Source organism: Bubalus kerabau, chromosome 6, assembly GCF_029407905.1.
Source record: "Bubalus kerabau isolate K-KA32 ecotype Philippines breed swamp buffalo chromosome 6, PCC_UOA_SB_1v2, whole genome shotgun sequence".
NCBI lineage: Eukaryota > Metazoa > Chordata > Mammalia > Artiodactyla > Bovidae > Bubalus > Bubalus kerabau.
In genome coordinates, this window is record NC_073629.1 from 97475745 (window position 1) to 97495843 (window position 20099).

General features: G+C 37.6%; 1 protein-coding gene across 1 annotated transcript in view; it reads left to right on the forward strand.

The window, feature by feature from the left end:
- AGBL4 (AGBL carboxypeptidase 4) overlaps window positions 1-20099 on the forward strand; it is a 1384238-nt gene that overhangs the window by 579906 nt on the left and 784233 nt on the right. Inside the window, exon 4 of the mRNA XM_055587120.1 lies at window positions 11546-11640. Within this exon, the coding sequence (XP_055443095.1) occupies window positions 11546-11640 (95 nt within the window). The remainder of the gene's footprint in view (window positions 1-11545; window positions 11641-20099) is intronic.

Genomic DNA, 20099 nt, shown 5'->3' on the forward strand with positions numbered 1-20099 from the left:
TTGATGTGAGGGAAGGAATTTGGGACTTAATTTTTCTTTACAGGGACTATGAACCAAGCTCAGACTGGCATGCCAAGTACTTCCAGTGTTTTCCATTTCTGAGGTTCTTTGGTATGAATTATTTTCTGTTTGTTTCTTAACTTTTTAAGTTAAGTACTTGGCACTCTCTTTTTCTATCTTTATTCTTTCTAGTATAGACACATAGGGCTAAAATTTAATTTTTCTGGATATATTTTGTTTCTGTGTGACAGTGGCTCTGCTATATAGTGCTGAATCAATCATCCAACTTTAAATACTTTGTACTTTCCCTCATTATTTCTTCTTTGATACATAAAAAATTAAGAGTATATAAAAATTTCAAAATGTTTGAAAGTTTTGGGTGAACTTTTTTTGTACCAGATTTATGATTTTATGACTGGACAGTGGGAAGTTGTGATTAGAAGAATATGAACTCTTTGATATTTGTTGAGATTTGTTTTGTGATGATATGAACGTACTTAATCTTTTACAAATATCTCTTATTACTTGAAAAAAACTTTATTCCCTAATTGTGTATGTGGAAAGTTTTATAGATTTTAATAAGTGATCTTTCAATATTAGTTGCTCAGTCGTGCCCAACTCTTTGCAACCCCTTAGACTGTAGCCAGCCAGGCTCCTCTGTCCATGAAATTTTCCAGGCAAGAATACTGGAGTGGGTTGCCATTTCCTTCTCCACGGGGATCTTCCTGACCCAGGAATTTAACCCTATTCTTCCACATTTCAGGCAGATTCTTTACCATCTGAGCCACCAGGGAAGCTGGAACTTATCAAACTGAAAGTTTTGGGTTTTCTATAGCCTTCAGAATTTTTGGTTGTTTACAGTATCAATTACTGAGATTAATCATTGTGGCTCAGTCAGCTTTTACTTGTAGTGTTGCCAATTTTTTATTTTATATATTTTATGCTTTTATTCAGTTCAGTTCAGTTTAGTCACTCAGTCGTGTATACTCTTATTCCAGTTCCAGTTCAGTCGCTCAGTCGTGTCCAACTCTTTGCGACCCCAGGAATTGCAGCACACCAGGTCTCCCTGTCCATCACCAACTCCCGGAGTTCACCCAGACTCATGTCCATCGAGTCAGTGATGCCATCCAGCCATCTCATCCTCTGTCGTCCCCTTCTCCTCCTGCCCCCAAACCCTCCCAGCATCAGAATCTTTTCCAATGAGTCAACTCTTTGCATGAGGTGGCCAAAGTACTGGAGTTTCAGCTTCAGCATCATTCCCTCCAAAGAAATCCCAGGGCTGATCTCCTTCAGAATGGGCTGGTTGGATCTCCTTGTAGTCTTATTAGGTGCATACAAATTTAAAGTTGATCTTCATGTAGAATATTTGCTTTTATATGGTGATTATATCCTTAATTTTACATTTTTCTTCAATATGTTTTGAGGAAAAATCAATATCTGATACTGCCATAACTCAACTTTCCTTTAGTGTTTTCATGTTATATCTTTTTCTAGGTTTTCAATTTCAAAATTTTGTGCCATTATTTCTTATGCTTGTTTCTGAGAAAGATGATAAGTGTAGATTTTTCTAATCAGTTTTGTAACAAATACATTTGTCAGTTTTCAGTATCTGTGATTATAGATATTTAGAATTATTTTTACTGTCATTTTGAGTTTTTAATAAATAATGTTTCTCTTTTCTTTTTATTCCCTATAATATCTTCTATTATATTTGTCATGCTTTCTTTATTCTCTTTTTTTTTTTTTTACTCATTTGGAATTTATTAATCCTGTTTCTATTATTATAGTGACTACTCTTGATTGTCACATTCTTGTTTATGGCAATTAAATTAATTAGGGCTTCCCTGGTGGTTCAGACCATAAAAAATCAGCCTGCAATGCTGGAGACCTCTGTTTAATCCCTGGGTCAGGAAGATCCCTTGGAGAAGGTAATGACTACCCATTCCAGTATTCTTGTCTGGAAAATTCCATGGACAGAGAAGCCTGATGTGCTACAGTCCATGGGGTCTCAGAGAGTCAGACACAGAACTGAGTGACTGACACTTTCACTTTCATTAAGTTAATTGGCTTCCCTATCCTCCTTTGGAATCATAAAAAGACCTTATAATACTTTAACTCTGATTTTGCCTCTGTCCATTTCACCACCATCTGCTTTACTAACCTGTGTTTTGGGCAAAATTTTTAACAGCTCTAAAAATTAATATTGTTATAGTTTTAGTCAGTTCTTATTTATATTTACTTGTTTCTCTGCCCATTGTTGCTTCTTGCCATCATTACCTTTTGTGGTCAATTTCTTCTTCTGAAATTCGTCTTTTAGTAGCTCCTTCACTGAAATCTGAAATTGCTAAACTTCTTAGGCTTTGTTTGAAAGTTTATTATACCCTTTTTCTTGGGTGATGTTTCCATTATTTTCTGGTTTCTCATGTTGCTGGTATTAAATTTGCTTAAGTTTAACTTCTGTTCCTTTGTACATAGTTTTTATTTTCTTTTATTAGTTTTGAAAACATGCTCTTAATTTTTGGTGTTTTGTATTCAATAGTTTCACTATGATGAGTCTATATCTAGATTTTAAAAAATCTTACTTTGGATGGACTTGTGATTCCTAAATCTGAATATTCCTGTCTTTCATCACTTCTCGAATATATTCAGTCTTTTCACTGTGGATTTTGCCTCTCCCAGTTTCTCTTGTCTCTCTTTTTAGAACTCTTATCAGATACATATTTTTATTTATTTCTTCTGTGTCTCTTTTCATATTTTCTACCTTGTTAATTCTCACTGTTGAACTTTGAAAATTTTATCCATTCTGCCCCTTAACCTGTCTACTGAATTTTTTATAATTTCTAAAAATACTTTATAGTTTTTTCTAGACTATTTCTGGCATTAAAAAAAAAAAACCACTGTGTTTTGTTCTGTTCTCAAGTATTTGAACATTCTTTTATTTTTTCAATCACTTAAAAGTACTTTCTCTATAGTTCACCAGATAGTTTTATGACTGATATTCTTTGTTGTCTAAGTCACTTGTCTATTTCTCTGACTGGTTCTCACTTTTAGTGTGGATTGTTTTAAGTTTTATAAATGTATATGAAAGTTTGACCTTTTTAGGGCTTCATTATGGAAATTCTGTGTGCCTAGGCTGAAATGTGTGCATTCAAATCAAAAGTATTTTTTTATTGCTTGAACCAGGTGCTCCAGGGATATCTTCCTGTAATGAAGTGAAAGTGAAAGTTGCTCAGTCCTGTCCAACTCTTTGCAACCCCATGAACTATACAGTCCATGGAATTCTCCAGGCCAGAATATTGACATGGATAGCCTTTCCCTTCTCCAGCAGATCTTCCCGACCCAGGAATCTAACCAGGGTCTCCTGCATTGCAGGGGATTCTTTACCAACTGAGATATCAGGGAAGCCCTGTAACGAAATTTATTGTAAATGCTTGGGCTGGATTCTTAAGCGTGCATACATGCTCAGTTGTGCTGGACTCTTTGCAACACCACTGGACTGTAGCCTTCAGGTTCCCCTGTCCATGGGACTTTTCAGGCAAGACTACTGGAGTGGGTTGCCATTTCCTTCTCCAGGGGTTCTTCCTGATTCAGGGATCAAACTTGTGAATCCTGCATCTCCTGCTTGGCAGGTGGATATTTTACCACTGAATCCAGTCACTGGGGAAGCCCCGATTCTTAAGCAGGTGGTGTAAATTCAAACTGAAACCTCAAAGTGTTCTGGCCCATGTTTTAAAATAATTTTCTACCCCCAGATCTAGGAATAGATACACATGTATCTTTGTCATCTCCCATTGTTAGTGAATGATTTCTTTCTAGACCACAATTCCACTAATACTATATCATTTTGAGAATTCTATATTTGTGAAAGCATCTCATGTCAGAGGCTTCCCATCTCAGGAAGGCTTCCCTGCTGGCTCAGACAGTAAAGAGTCTGCCTGCGGAGCAGGAGACCAGTGGCGACCCACTCCAGTATTCTTGCCTGGAAAATCCCATAGGTGGAGGAGTTTGGCAGGCTATAGTCCATGGGGTCGCAAAGAGTCAGACACAACTGAGTGACTTCACTTTTACTTTCATTCATGTCAGATAGCCTTCCTCATACAGATTTACAGCCTCATTTATTATCCTTGCATAGATTTTAAAAAATCTAAGTTCTTAGATACCGAGACCAATAATCTGCCTTCTGTACATCTATTTTTCTAGCATCTGTGGATTTCTTTTTTATTTATTAGGAGCTCTTCATGTAAATAATGTTCTTAAATATCCTGTAGTTTCTGGCAGTTTGTGGAAGGTTATCCAGAGCTGTATTCTCCAACTGTTTTCACTTTCAGGCACACAGAGAAAATAACATTTAAACATATAGGTAAGATGATACCTATGTAGAATGTTGTAATACCTGGGAATGTTTAGAGGATGACAATATGAAGCTTGATTAAAAAAAATTAACACAAAATTTTAAAATAAAACAAAAAAACTACACAGAGGATATCAAATGCTATTTTTTTTTTTTTTAGGGGTTAGGACATGGACATTTCATTTATTTATTTAACTGAAGTATAGTTGATTTATAATGTCGTGCTAATTTCTGCTGTACAAAGTGACTCAGTTATATACATATATATTCTTTTCCCATTATGGTTTATCTCAGGAGATTAGATATGGTTCCCTGTGATGTACAGTAGGACCTCATTGTTTATTCACTCTATTTTTTATTTTATTTTATTTTACTTTACAATATTGTATTGGTTTTGCCATACATCAACATGAATCCACCACGGGTGTACACGTGTTCCTAATCCTGAACCCCCCTCCCACCTCCCTCCCCATACCATCCCTCTGGGTCATCCCAGTGCACCAGCCCCAAGCTTCCTGTATCCTACATCGAACCTGGACTGGCGATTCATTTCTTATATGATATTATACATGTTTCAATGCCATTCTCCCAAATCATCCCCCCAACCCACAGAGTCCAAAAGACTGTTCTGTACATCTGTGTCTCTTTTGCTGTCTCGCATACAGGGTTATCCTTACCATCTTTCTAAATTGCATATATATGCGTTGCTGCTGCTGCTGCTGCTGCTAAGTCGCTTCAGTCGTGTCCGACTCTGTGCGACCCCATAGACAGCAGCCCACCAGGCTCCCCTGTCCCTGGGATTCTCCAGGCAAGAACACTGGAGTGGGTTGCCATTTCCTTCTCCAATGAATGCAAGTGAAAAGTGAAAGTGAAGTTGCTCAGTCATGTCCAACTCTTCGCGACCCCCTGGACTGCAGCCTTCCAGGCTCCTCCATCCATGGGATTTTCCAGGCAAGAGTACTGGAGTGGGGTGCCATAGCCTTCTCCTATATATGCGTTAGTATACTGTATTGGTGTTTTTCTTTCTGGCTTACTTCACTCTGTATAATCAGCTCCAGTTTCATCCACCTCATTAGAACTGATTCAAATGTATTCTTTTAATGGCTGAGTAATATTCCACTGTGTATATGTACCACAGCTTTCTTATTGAAATACTTTAGTTTTTGTCCATTGAACTTTCCATTTTTGTATGAGGTTTTGATTTCTGAAATGAATATATGAAATTCCTGATCAAGACTTTTCAATGATCTATTCAGTCTTAATAAACATTAGGGGCAGGAGGAGAAGGGGACGACAGAGGATGAGATGGCTTCATGGCATCACTGACTCGATGGACGTGAGTCTGGGTGAACTCCAGGAGTTGGTGATGGACACGGAGGCCTGGCGTGCTGCAATTCATGGGGTCGCAAAGAGTCGGACATGACTGAGCGACTGAACTGAACTGAACTGAACTGAATAAACTGTTCCCACAAAAAGTGATAAAAAATTTTAAACTATTCAAATATATAAACCATGTGAAATTAGAGTATCTAATAGTTCTCCTTTTTTCACTTATAATTGCAATATTGAAATTTCTTATAAAAATCAAATGATATTAAAATCTAATCAAACTTTCAATATTATACTGATTTAAGGCTTTCTTGGTGGCTGAGTGGTAAAGAATCTGCCTGCAATGCAGGAGACTTGAATTCCATCCCTGGCTTGGGAGGATCTCCTGGAGAAGGGACTGGCAACCCACTCCAGTATTCTTGCCTGGAGAATTCCATGGACAGAGGAGCTTGGTGAGCAGCAGCCCACACAATAAGTTGGGCACAACTTAGCTACTAAACAATAAAAAAGTAATTAAACATTTTAAAATAATTATGACTCTCTAATTTGTAGAATATTCAGGCTTATTTAGAATAGTCCCTAGGACAGCTTGGACACCATTAAGTGAAAAATTTACTCTTGATTGGGCAAAAGTATTGGATATATGGGAAGAAAAAGAATTAAAGCCACTGTCTGGGACTGCATGCAGGCTCCTTACTACACCCTCAGCAGCACTGCACCACTCCTTGGCTTATACCTGGGGTGGAGTTCTTGTATTCCTCCATAGCACCATGAGCCCCTTAGTCATGATGGGCAGAGCTCCAAGCCTCACACAAGACTACCTTGAGAGCTCGTGCTACAGGTCACCATTTACAAAGCTTCAATTTAGAGCATCCTATTACTAAAACAAGAAGCCTGGGTTAAATCTTTTAATATAGAAAAAGAAATAATGGAGAAGTAATGGAAGGAAGGATTGGGAAAAAAATGAAGGAAAGAGAGAAGGAAGGAAGCTGTAAAAAACTGAAAGATCTAGTTTTGTTGAAGATAAGGGGGTAAGTTCAATAAATATCGAATTCTTATTCTTATCTAGATGTAATGTGCCAGTTGATTACTTATATAATCTCACAGATTCTTATAACAACTTTGTTAAAATGGTATCATCATCTCAATCCCTGATTGATTTTTAAAATAGTATCAAAAATGAGTATTTATCTTGCCCAAGTTCACAAAACAAGTGAGGAACTAGGTTTCAGTCTCAGATATATCTATCTGGAAAGTCCAAGACCTTATTCTCTTGAGTCAACGGACTTGGTTCAAATTCTAACTCTACTACAAACTAGCGATGTAATTTTAAGTTACTTATTCTTGATACAACTTGCCTCAACCTAAAGAGGTAATAAATTTTCCCTGTCTGAAAAAATTCATTATCCTCAAAACAAGCGAGTTAATACATCAGATATCAGCTTAGGATAAAAATTGGAAGTGAAAGTTAGTCACTCAGTTGTGTCCAACTCTTTGTGACCCCATGGACTGTAGCCCACCAGTCTCCTCTGTCCATGGAATTCTCCAAGCAAGAATTCTTGAGTGGGTTGCAATTTCCTTCTCCAGGGGATCTTCCCAACCCAGGGATCAAACTCATGTCACCCACATTGCAAGCAGACTCTTTACCAACTGAGCCACCAGGGAAGATTAGGATGAGGTACATAGGATCAGGTCCACGCATCTCTAGTAACTTAAAAACTGTCCAGGTGATTTTGGTGCTAGTGGTAAAGAACCTACCTGCCAATGCAGTTAGATGTAAGAGATGGGGATTCGACTTCTGGATCAGGAAGATCCCCTGGAGAAGGGCATGGCAACCCACTCCAGTATTCTTGCCTGGAGAATCCCATGAACAGAGACTGGCAGGCTGTAGTCCATAGGGTCGCACAGAGTCAGACACAACTAAAGCGATTTAGTATGACTTAGCATTCACAGCTTAGAATTAGGTGCATAGAAATTCTCAGAATTTGTTAGTTATTATTATAGCTGTTACTGTTACCATTACCTCATAGATGTAGTTTTGTCCGATGTATTTTGAGTAAATAACTGCCAAATAACTAGAAAATATGGAAGCCAAGATTTCCTGCACTGCTTGCTTCCAAATCCCTTTGATTCTCACAACCACATGCTGCCTTGCTAAATAATCTACAAAACATTTTCAAAGATGAACAGGTAGGATACACAAAAATAATTTCAAAATTGATTAAAGACTGCGAGACCGGACACCGTATAACTCCTAGAGGAAAACATAGGCAGAATACTCTCTGACATAAATTGTAGTAATTTTTGATCAATCTCCCAGAACAATGGAAATAAAAACAAAAATAAATGGGACTTACTTAAACTTACAAGATTTTTCACACTAAAGGAAAGAATAAACAAAACAGAAAGATAACCGTAGATTGGGAGAAAATATTTGCAAATGATGTGACCAGCAAGAGGTTAGTCTCCAAAATTTACAAACTTCTTATGATGCTTAACAGCATCAAAACAAATAACTCAGTCAAAAAACAAGCAGAGTATCTACCTAAATAGACATTTCTTCAAGGAAGATATACAAATGGACAAGAGACACATGAAAAGATATTCAACATCACTAATTATTAGAGAAATGGAAATCAAAACTACAATGAGATACCATCTCACACCACTTGGAAAGACTATGATTTAAAAAATCCACAAACCATAAAGGCTGGAGAGGGTGTGATGAGAACTCTCCAACACTGTTGGTAGGAATGTAAATTGGTACAGTGACTACTATAGTTTTTTTTTTTTTTTTTTTCCTTAAAAACTCAACATAGAGCTACCATATGACCTTACTATCCCAGTCCTGGGCATTTATCTGGGAAAAAAAACAGGATGAAAGGATACAGGCATCCCAATGTTCATTGCACCACTGTTTACAAGAGCAAAGACATGGAAGCCACCTAAATGTCCATCGACAGAGGAAAGGCTAAAGAAGACGTGGTACATATATAAAGTGGAATATTAGCCATTAAAAAGAACAAAATAATGCCATTTGCAGCAACATGGATGGACTTAGAGAGTATCATACTGAGTGAGGTAAGTCAGATAGGGAAGGAGAAATACTGTATGACATCCCTTTTATGTGGGATCTAAAAAGAAATGATGAACTTGCAAAACAGAAAATGACTCACAGACTTAGAGAACGATTTTATGGTTGCCAAGGGAAAGAAATAGTTATGGAGTTTCGGGTGGACATGTACACACTGCTGGCCTACTGTATAGCATAGTGAACTCTGCTCAATGTTATGTGGCAGCCTATATGGGAGGGGAGTTTGGGTAGAAATGGATACATGTATATGTATGGCTGAGTTCCTTTGCAATTCACCCAAAACTATCATGGCATTATTTGTTAATCAACTATACCCCAATACAAAATGAAAATGTTTAAAAAAATAAATTAAAAAAATGCATGGGTGGAGAATCATAAAAGAATGTGTTCACGAATTCCCTGGTGGTCCAATGGTTAGGACTTGGCATTTTCTTTTTTTTTTTAACCATTTATTTATTATTATTATTATTTACTTTATAATATTGTATTGGTTTTGCCATACATCAACATGAATCCGCCACGTGTTCCCCATCTTGACTCCCCCTCCCACCTCCCTCCCTGGCATTTTCATTGCCGGGACCTGAGTTGGATTCCTGGTTGGGAAACTAAGATCCTACAAGATATGCAGCCAAAGAGAAAGAAAGAAAGATTGTTTTCTTTCTGCATTTGGTATCATAGAGAAAGTATATTTATTGTCTAGACACTTAGGATTTAAGTTCTAGCTCTGCCAACTAATAGTTCTGGGATCTGGGGGTGGGGGTTACCCTTTATTAGATTCAATTTCCTCATATCTAAAGTTAGTCTAAAATAAACAATTTTATGACTAGAGAAGCTAAATAATATAGTATATTTTATATATCTGGGGAAAAGTTTTTGCCAAGTAGCAGGACATGAATGATCAATAAATATTCCACTTTTTCATTTTTTTATTCCAGCTTCACATACACACATTCTTTCTGTATTAGATCTCCTCTTGCATTTAGCATTAGTCTAGATCCTAAAAGTACATCATGGCTCCCAGGTTCATTGGAAATGGATCTGACATCTGGAATTTCAGAAGAAAAAAGGGGGATTAAGCCCTGTAAGGTTCAAATGCCATTTGTCCCCCTTGATAGTGATTTTCTTAAATCAAACATTAGCCAAGACCCTAGGAGAAATAATTGAACTGACAACAGGCATGTCTGGTTTATTAATAATGGAATAGTTTTGGACATTCTTGATGACTTAATGTAATGACAGAAAAGAGGTCGGAAACTGAAATGCCTAGAGAGAGGGTCAATGGCTAGGTCTCAGAGGAGAAAGGAAAACATGAGTTATTCCTAAGAGCTTATTTCATAGAACAAAGCATTTTATGGTAGTCCCAAATATGAACCCAGAGGAAATGGTTTTGGTATTCTATTTTTAAAGGAGAAAAAGTTTTAAAGGCTTCAAAAATTGCCCACTATATTTATATTTATTTTTTCCCTTATTTTGGAAAACAGACTTGATTGGAATTATGAAATTGGAACCTTAGTGAGTAACTTAGAGATCTTGGCTGTCTTAACTCTTTTATTCCTTGAGTTTAGATATCAGTTCTCCATCTGTTAATTGCACAACTTAAGACAGGTTAATTAACATCACTGAACCTCAGTTTCCACATCTGTAAAATGAAGATGTTTATATTTTAATATAATTGTAAGAGAATATTAAAAAAAATTTACTTGTATACAATTTCTGGCACTTGACATTAATACCTCACACAATAAATATTTATTCAGTGAACTTAATACATGAATTTTGATGCTTCTGTTTTTCACTGCCTTTGGACAGAAAGGCCAGCCTATGGTAACCTCTTGAAAGCCTTTCATTTTCTCTAACTATTCAGGCTGCTCTTGCCCTGATCCTCATCCTTTTTCCTTTGGACTATTTCAGTGGTCATTTAAGGTCTTTTAACCCCAATTCTCTTTTCTTTCCCCATCTGTCTTCCTCACTTGTGATAAAGTACTTTATTAAAACAAAGACTTGATTTCTTTTAAGTCTACTGCACTTCTGGAAGGGTTTTAGTCATCTAAAACATTCCACGCCCCCATTGTAAAGGTGAGACCCAGGGAGGGGAGGGACTCACCTATGTGTCTGTGCTCCTATAAACTGATACTAAAGATTAGGATTGAGCCCAGTACTCCTGGCCCCTGGCAGAAGATAACAAAAAGGGAGAAAACATATATTCTGTAGTTGTAGTCAAAGCAGCTATATGTTTTTAATTTCAAATTTTTCACTAAGTTATTATCGTTAGTTTTGTTGAATTTCAAATGCACCACTGTTATTATAATGATATTATTCATTTCCACGGAAATTCTAGGTGAGCCTAGAGAGAAGGCACAATTAATAAAATAACTAAAACTTATATAGCATTCACTATGTACCAAGCAGAGCTCCAAGCACTGTACATTAAATCATTTCTCATCAGTAACCCTAGGTACAATTATTATCGCAATTTTTCAGATGAGGAAACTGAGGCAAAGAAAGATTTAGTAGCTTGGCAAGGTCACAGACTGAGAGTGGTAGAGTGAGATTAAAACTAAGCCTTCCAGATTCCAGAGTCTGTGTTCTTGATTACTATGCTAAGCTAGCAGAAACACTGAATTTCTGTGAATATCATTTATTCTCACTATGTTGGTAGCTAGTCCATATGGTTTCCCTTAACCCTGCTTTTTACTTCCAGTTCTAATTATCAGAAAGGGGCAACCTGAATAGCACAGTCTTCTGTTAACTTTTCCCTCTTTCTTTCTCAGAGAGTCATTTTCAACATTGTTAACTTCAGCAAAACTAAAAGTCTTTATAGAGATGGGATGGCCCCTATGGTGAAGTCTACCAGCAGACCAAAATGGTAAGTGACCCACAGAATGGACTTCCTTTTGATTGGAGAATGTGACTCAGGGCTCCAATTTATCTGCTCTACTGACCCTAAGAGGAGTTCAATGAGTTTCTGCATGTTCATTGTCTGGGCTCTAGACATGGCTCTTTGAGAATGTTGGAAAAGAAAACATGGTTCCATGTTTGGAATTACTAGCATTCTCTTATGAGGGAATGTACAGTCTGTTATTTGATAAGATAAACTTCCTGTCTTATTTGGCTTTTATCATGACATCTTTGGAAGCATAAAGCTGACTCTGTTTTTGTTTTTTTCTTTTCTAACCTGGGCAGAGATATTGTACATTAACCCCGGAGGATATTGGGAGCTACAGTTTTGCAGAATTCCCTTGCTTTGCTTGTTTGTTGTGGTTTCTTTGTATAGATATGGTGTGAATATTTCTGGATGCTAAAGTTCTATTTGTCCCATTGCTATAGTGTAGCTGAGGACAGTTGGATAGGATTACTAATAATAGTAATGATGATGATGATGATGATAATGTTAATAATAGCTACTGCCACTTACTGAGAAAATCTGTTCTTTGTCAGATGTGTTATATTTGATGTTACTATTCTCACAACAAGGAAGGAACAACAAGCAAGGAAGATTATTTTAAAAGATCCCTATATTGCAGATGAAGACATTGGGGCTAGGATAGGTTAAGTACTTTCTCATGACCATAAATACTAAGGGGAAGAGCCTGTGTTATTGTTATTATCCCACACTGCCATTCAAACTGATTACTTTGTTCATCCATTTATTCATTCAACATTGATTGAGTGCACCAAAATGAGAGTTTTTAAAGCCAGAAACCAAGTGTTATTCACCTATCACACAGTAGGTGTTAAGTGAATGCTTGTTGAGCTGAACTGAATTCATGATGAGAATTTACATGTAAAGTGCCTGGCATTTGCTAAGTACTCAATAAATGTCATCTGTTATTAATAGTATTTTGTAGAATACTCTACAAATGCAAGGAATTGTTAATATTATTCTAGCTTTGATCCCTGTTCAAATTTTAATGACTAGTGAGAAGATCATCTCCAAATGGCTATATTTATAGAAAGCTAGCTATTCATAAATATTGAATTGTGCTTTTATCTAGAAATGATACTTGGCAATTTTCTATAAATGCTGGGCTGAGAAACTCAGGTTTGTAAAAATGTAGGCATTTGATGATGATAATCAAAACTGTTTATTAAAGGTAAAAATATCTTCCTGGGCCTTTTTTTTTTTTTTTTTTTTTGCTTTACTATGTCAAATTAACTATACTGCTGTTTCTCAGTTTCCTTTCAACATTGGGATCTGAACAGGAGGCAGACCTTTGCTGTGAGTTTCTGAATTCAGCCTGAGTGGATAATAACAAAACACTTCTTTCTGTTAATAGGCATATATGTAGATGTGTGCTTCAAATCTTGTCAACAAAGCATATCACTGTTGATCTGCTCACAGGGGCCTTAAAATAACATTGTACTTCTTTTATGAGACTCTGTGTTGGGATCTTACATAGCGGCAATAATAACCATTTGGTTTCCTCAAGTGTTCAGTTCTGGAGTCTTTTTGTTTGCTTTTGAAAACCCTTCTGCCTTAACTATTTCATTTTGTTTTGTTTCTCATGCACTACCATTTGGGTCCTCTCTTTTAGGCCTCTTGACAAGATTTTGAAATATTAATGACTCTTTATATTTATGTTATAATGTCTTAGAATTAAGCCAGCATTCTCATCCAGTATCGGTAGGCTCTGAGCAGAATCTGCTATGTGGTCACTGTACTTCTCTAGTGGTCTAAAGAGGTTTAAAGTTTCAGACCCAAGTTTGTTGTAGTTGAAGCCAATAAGGTACAAGGTACCAGAATAAGTCAAGTCATTGACATGTTTTAATCTCTCAGAGAGATTTTTACTTTTCTATTCCCAGACATTGAATGGGAAGTTTTTCATCTTCTTTCACACTATCCTTTCTTCAGGCAAGATGTTTGGAGATTTATTTAGCTAATAGGACTTTATTGAATACCTTAATGTGCCATGTGCTATAGATATAGATACTGGGGATATACTGTATGAATATGATAGAAACAATCTGTTCCAAAAGGGAAATTTCATATTAGAATTTTATTAAATGATCTCTGTAGGCCATGATTATTACCCTTCTTTCTACTGCTTTGTTCTGAAGATCCTTTCTGTGCCTTTGGTGCTTTCTGCCTAGGACTTTCTTCTGCTCCTTGTGTTTATTACTGGTACCAGAACCTATTTTCCAGTAATCATCATTCTAATGTTCCCAGAGTAACATAAAGAAATGTGTGTGACTGTTTGGCTCTCAGATTGTTAGATTTTACTGGTCCTATGGAGTTTGTAGCCTGCCAGTCACCTCTGTTTATGGGATTTCCAGGCAAGAATACTTGAGTGGTTGTCATGTCCTCCTCCACGGAATCTTCCTGACCCAAGGATTGAACCTGTATCTCCTGCTTAGCAGGCAGATTCTTTACCAATGAGCCACCTAGGAATTCCCTATGGGCATTGTGCATGCTAACTCACTTCAGTCGTATCCAACTCTTTGTGACCCTATAGACCGTAGTCCACCAGGCTTCTCTGTTCATACGATTCTCAAGGAAGAATACTGGAGTGGGTTGCCATGCCCTTCTCCAAGGAATCTTCTAGACCCAGGAGTCGAACCTGTCTCTTATGTCTCCAGCATTGGCAGGCAGATTCTTTACCACTAGAACCACCTGGGAAGCCTCTATGGGCTTTACCTGATTTAATATTATAAACAGGCCTTGGAAATATCCTTACTTCATGACAAACATTAGAAACCCTATATTTTCTGGATGAAATATATACCAAATTGGGAAAACAAACTTTCTTCACATTTTCAAGGTGAAATGAGCTTTCCTCTTCACCTGTCACAGGAGTCTGTAATTGATTCTAAGCAAAGATACCTGCAGGCCTTAGCATGGATCTGGTAATCAGTTAACTATGGAAAGCAAACAAGCAGAAGAAGCAATGAAAAAGCCATTATGCAGATAAACATATGACCTCTCAAGGCTGTTTTGCCTTGAGGACTTAAAAATCAGCATAACTAGCAGGAAAATTGGAGAAGGCAATGGCAGCCCACTCCAGTACTCTTGCCTGGAAAATCCCATGGATGGAGGAGCCTGGAAGGCTGCAGTCCACAGGGTTGCTAAGAGTCGGACACGGCTGTGTGACTTCACTTTCCCTTTTCACTTTCATGCATTGGAGAAGGAAATGGCAACCCACTCCAGTGTTCTTGCCTGGAGAATCCCAGGGATGGGGGAGCCTGATGGGCTGCCATCTATGGGGTCGCACAGAGTCAGACATGACTGAAGTGACTTAGCAGTAGCAGTAGCAGGAAAATGGGGAAGCTGAAAGATTTAGAAGTTTTCTGCCTTCATTCTAATTCTGTTTACATATTGGACTTCTAAGGATTGTTGGTTGTTAGTGGAGGTGATAGAATTCCAGCAGAGCTGTTTCAAATTCTAAAAGATGATGCTATGAAAGTGCTGCACTGAATATGCTAGCAAATATGGAAAACTCAGCAGTGGCCACAGGACTGGAAAAGGTTAACTTTCATTTCAATCCCAAAGAAAGGCAATGCCAAAAAATGTTCAAACTACCGCACAATTGCACTCATCTCACACTAGCATAGTAATGCTCACAATTCTCCAAGCTATGTGAACAGTATGTGAATTGAACAGTATGTGAACCGAGAACTTCCAAATGTTCATGCTGGATTTAGACAAGGCAGAGGAATGAGAGATCAAATTGCCAATATCTGTAGGATCATTAAAAAAATCAAGAGTTTCAGAAAAACATCTACTTCTGCTTCATTGACTATGCCAAAGGCTTTGACTGTGTGTATTGGAATAAACTGTGGAAAATTCTTCAAGAGACAGGAACACCAGACTACCTTACCTGGCTCCTGAGAAATCTGTATGCAGGTCAAGAACCAACAGTTAGAATCAGACATGGAACAACAGACTGGTTCCAAATTGGGAAAGGAGTATGTCAAGGCTGTATATTTTATACTTTGTTTATTTTACTTATATGCAGAGTACATCATACAAAATGCCACTCTAGATGAAACACAAGCTTGAATCAAGATTGCTGGAAGAAATAACAATAACCTCAGATATGCAGATGACACCACCCTTATAGCAGAAACTGAAGAGGAGCTAAAGAGCCTCTTGATGAAAGTGAAAGAGGAGAGAGAAAAAGCTGGCTTAAAACTCAACAGTCAAAAACCAAAGATCATGGCATCTGATCCCATCACTTCATGGCAAGTTGATAGGGAAACAATGGAAGCAACGGGCTCCATTTTCTTGGGCTCCAAAATCGTGCAGATGGTGACTATAGCCATGAAATTAAAAGACACTTGCTCCTTGGAAGAAAATCTATGACCAATCTTAGACAGTATACTAAAAAACAGAGCCATCACTTTGCCAATAAAGGTCCATCTAGTCAAAGTTGTTTTTTACAATAGTTGCGTATGATTGTAGAGTTGGACCTTAAAGAAAATTGAGTGCTGAAGAATTGATGCTTTTGAATTCTGGTATTGGAGAAGATTCTTGAGAGACCCTTGGACTGCAAGAAGATCAAACCAGTCAATCCTAAAGGAGTTCAGTCCTGAATATTCATTGAAAGGACTGATGCTGAAGCTGAAGCTCCAATTCTTTGGCCACCTGCTACAAAGACTCACTGGAAAAAACTCTGATGCTGGGAAAGATTGAAGGCAGGAGGAGAATGGGACAACAGAAGATGAGATGGTTGGATGGCATCACCAACTTGATATACATGAGTTTGAGCAAGTTCCAGAAGTTGGTGATGGACAGGGAAGCCTGGCATACTGCATTCCATGGGGTCACAAAGAGTTGGACATGACGAGCAACTGATCTGACTGAATGACTGAGGACTCTATAGCATCACATTTTTTTCAACCATAACTGATTAATATTTTTTTTTACTATTGTCAAAGGCTGAAATTTCTATGTGCTGGAAGCTGCTGGAAACCATCATTAAAAAAAATAGCCAATATCTGTATCCTCATCTATGAAGAAACTAAAACTAAGATGTTTTCACAGCTTGTGATTGGTAACATTAGCCAGGGATCTCAGGACTCCATCTTTACTGTTTCTTGAATTTTCCATGCATGGGAAGGGTGGATGAGAGGGCACAAAGAGTCAGGGAGTAGCATGAAGCTCTGTGGCCTTTGGTAAATCTGAAATAACTTCTCTGATTGACTTGTCCATTGTAGCAGATTGAGGAAATTGGACTTAATCTTAGAGGTAGCTTTCATTAACACATTTTTATTAAGCATCTAACTTTGTGCTCAGTATTGGGGTAATAAATATGACTATGACCTGTATTATAGCTTTAAAATTTTGTTTTTAAGAAATTTAAATGAAACATAAATAGGTACAATGTAAGAAGCATGGTACTTAAAACCATTAGAAAAGTATATAAATTGTGCTGTGGATTAGAGATAAAGAAGAAAATGATGATATTAGGACTTAAGAAGAAAAGGAGAAGCTTTTGGAGTGGGTGGTATTTAGCTAGATCTTAAGGAAATGGGGCAAGAGCAAAAACTTAAGAAAATGAGATTTCAAATAGAAGATATAACCTGATGAGCCATGATACCTCTTTTATAAGCCTCAGTTTCCTCACTGTAAAAAGTGCATAATAATACTTTTTCACAGAGATATTATGAGAAATGAATGTCTATATATATATATTTTTTAATCTCAAGGATCTTATTCAGTAAAATTTCTGACTAGTTCTTTTATTTTCCTCTCTCACCCAAAACTGACTGAATAATTGTTATTCCTTCATTTCTTCCCTTTCACCTTCCTTCCTCTCTTCCTTCCTTTATTCTTTTCTCCCTTCCTTCAGCTTGCCAACAAATGCTTGCTAAGCGGTCACAGTGTACCAGGGAATATGTAAGGTATTAGAATAAAACAAGAGAAATATGGTTACTGTTCTCTAAAGGGCTAGACATTAAATATGTAATCTGATAAATATGATAATCATTAAAACAAGAGGGAGATCAGCATGCTTGAACTTGCATGTGTTCAATCACTCAGTTGTATCAGACTCTTTGCAACCCCACAGACTGGCCTGTCCTCTATCCATGGCATTTTTGAGGCAAGAATACTTCAGTTGTTTGCCATTTCCTCTTTCAGAGAATCTTCCAGACCCAGGGATCAAATCCCTATGTCCTGCATCTCCTGCATTGGCAGGCAGATATTTTACCACTGAGCCACCTGTGAGGCCTATTTGGCATGCTATATAGCATATAAGACTTAGTCTGCTTCAAGGATAAGAGACCTTATTTAGGAATATTATTTATTGTGACAGCTGAAAGGTGAGTAAAAGTTAGATCATAGTGGGCAGAGATATGTGTGAAGTATATATCTTTGATAAACAAAGTTCAATGTGATTGGAGCATGAAATTCTAAGAAGAAAGACTGGGGAGTTATGTTGTTCAGTCACTCAGTCATGTCCGACTCTCTGCAACCTTATGTACTACAGCAGGCTGGTTTGCTCTATCCTCCACCATCTTCCAATGTTTGCTCAAATTTTTGTCCATTGAGCCAGTGATCCTATCTTAACCATCTCATGCTCTGCTTCCTTCTTCTGCTTTTGCCTTCATTCTTTCCCAGGATCAAGTTTTTTTTTCAAATGAATTGACTCTTCACATCAGGTAGACAAAATATTGGAAATTTAGCCTCAGCCTTAGTCCTTCTAATGAATATTCAGGGTTGATTTCCATTAGTATTGACTGGTTTGATATCCTTACTGTCCAAGGGACTCTCAAGAATCTTCTCCAGCACCACAGTTTGAAAGCATCAATTCTTCAGTGTTCAGCCTTCTTTAGGATCCAACTCTCATGTCTGTACATGACTACTGGAAAAACCATAGCTTTGAGTATATGGACATTTGCCTGCAAAGTGATATCTCTGCTTTTTAATATGTTGTCCAGGTTTGTCATAGCTTTTCTTCCAAGGAATAAGCATCAATTTCATGACAATGGTCACCATCTGCAGTGACATTTTAGCCCGAGAAAATAATATCTTTACTCTTTCCACTTTTCCCCTTCTATTTGCTATGAAGCAAAGGGACAGGATGCCATAATCTTAGTTTTTGAATGTTGAGTTTTAAGCCAGCCTTTTCACTCTCCTCTTTGACTCTCATCAAGTGGCTCTTTAATTCCTCTTCACTTTTTATTAGAGTAGAATCATCCTCATATCTGAGGTTGTTGATGTTTCTCCCAGATTGTGATTCATCCAGCCCTGCATTTCGCATGATGTAGTCTGCTTTAAGTTAAATAAGCTGGGTGACAATATACAGCCTGTTGAACTCCTTTCTCAATTTGGAACAAGTCCGTTGTTCCTTGTCCAGTTCTAACTATTGCTTCTTGAACCACATACAGGTTTCTCAGGAGACAGGTAATGTGGTTTGCTCCCATTTCCTTAAGAATTTTCCATGGCTTGTTGTTATCTACACAGTCAAAGGTTTTAGCATAGTCAATAAAGCAGAAGTAGATGTTTTTCAGGATTTGCCTTGCTTTCTCCATGATCCAACAAATGTTGGCAATTTTATCACTGGTTCCTCTGCCTCTTCAAAACCCAACTTGTACATCCAGATGTTCTCGGTTCACATATTACTGAAGCCTAGCTTGAAGGATTTGGACCATAATCTCGCTAGCATGTGAAATGAGCACAATTGTATGGTAGGTGGAATATTGTTTGGCGTTGCCCTTCTATGGGATTGGGATGAAAACTGACTCTTTCCAATCTTGTGGCCATTGCATTCACTTATGGAACAAACATAGAATCACTCTGAAAGGTGAGGTAATGAGGGAAGAATGTCTAGGTGTCTCAGAGCTTGGGATATGATATAGTGGTGAGAATCCTGGGTCTTATTGTTGCCTCATAAATGGCAGAATGGTTGCTTAAGAAGCCAGCAACCTGGAAATACCAATGGGCACAGGCACAAAACAGTCCTTCCCAGAAGCCTGTTTGGGCTAAACAAAGCACAAGAAAAAGGCAGCCCAGTAAGACAAAAACATTGGGACAATAGTTACTTACTCTAATCAAATACTATGGGTGGGGGGGGGGGGAACCAAAAACCTGTAGCCCCACTTTCTCCCTTACCAACAAATGTCAAGCAGGAAGCTTAAACTTCCATTTTTGCTTCAAACCCCCAGCCAGGTGGTGTCAGAGAAAAGTAAGGAACTGAGACTTTCATTCCAGCTGGTCAGTAATGAACCCTTCTCTCTATGATGTCAGACTCCTTGAGGAATCTGGATTAAATAAATGTTAGGATGGGACAATAGAAGTTACCCCTTTGAACAACAGAGAAAAAAAATAGATCAATAAAAATGAACAGAGCCTTGGGGACTGATGGGACAATAAATTTAGCATTT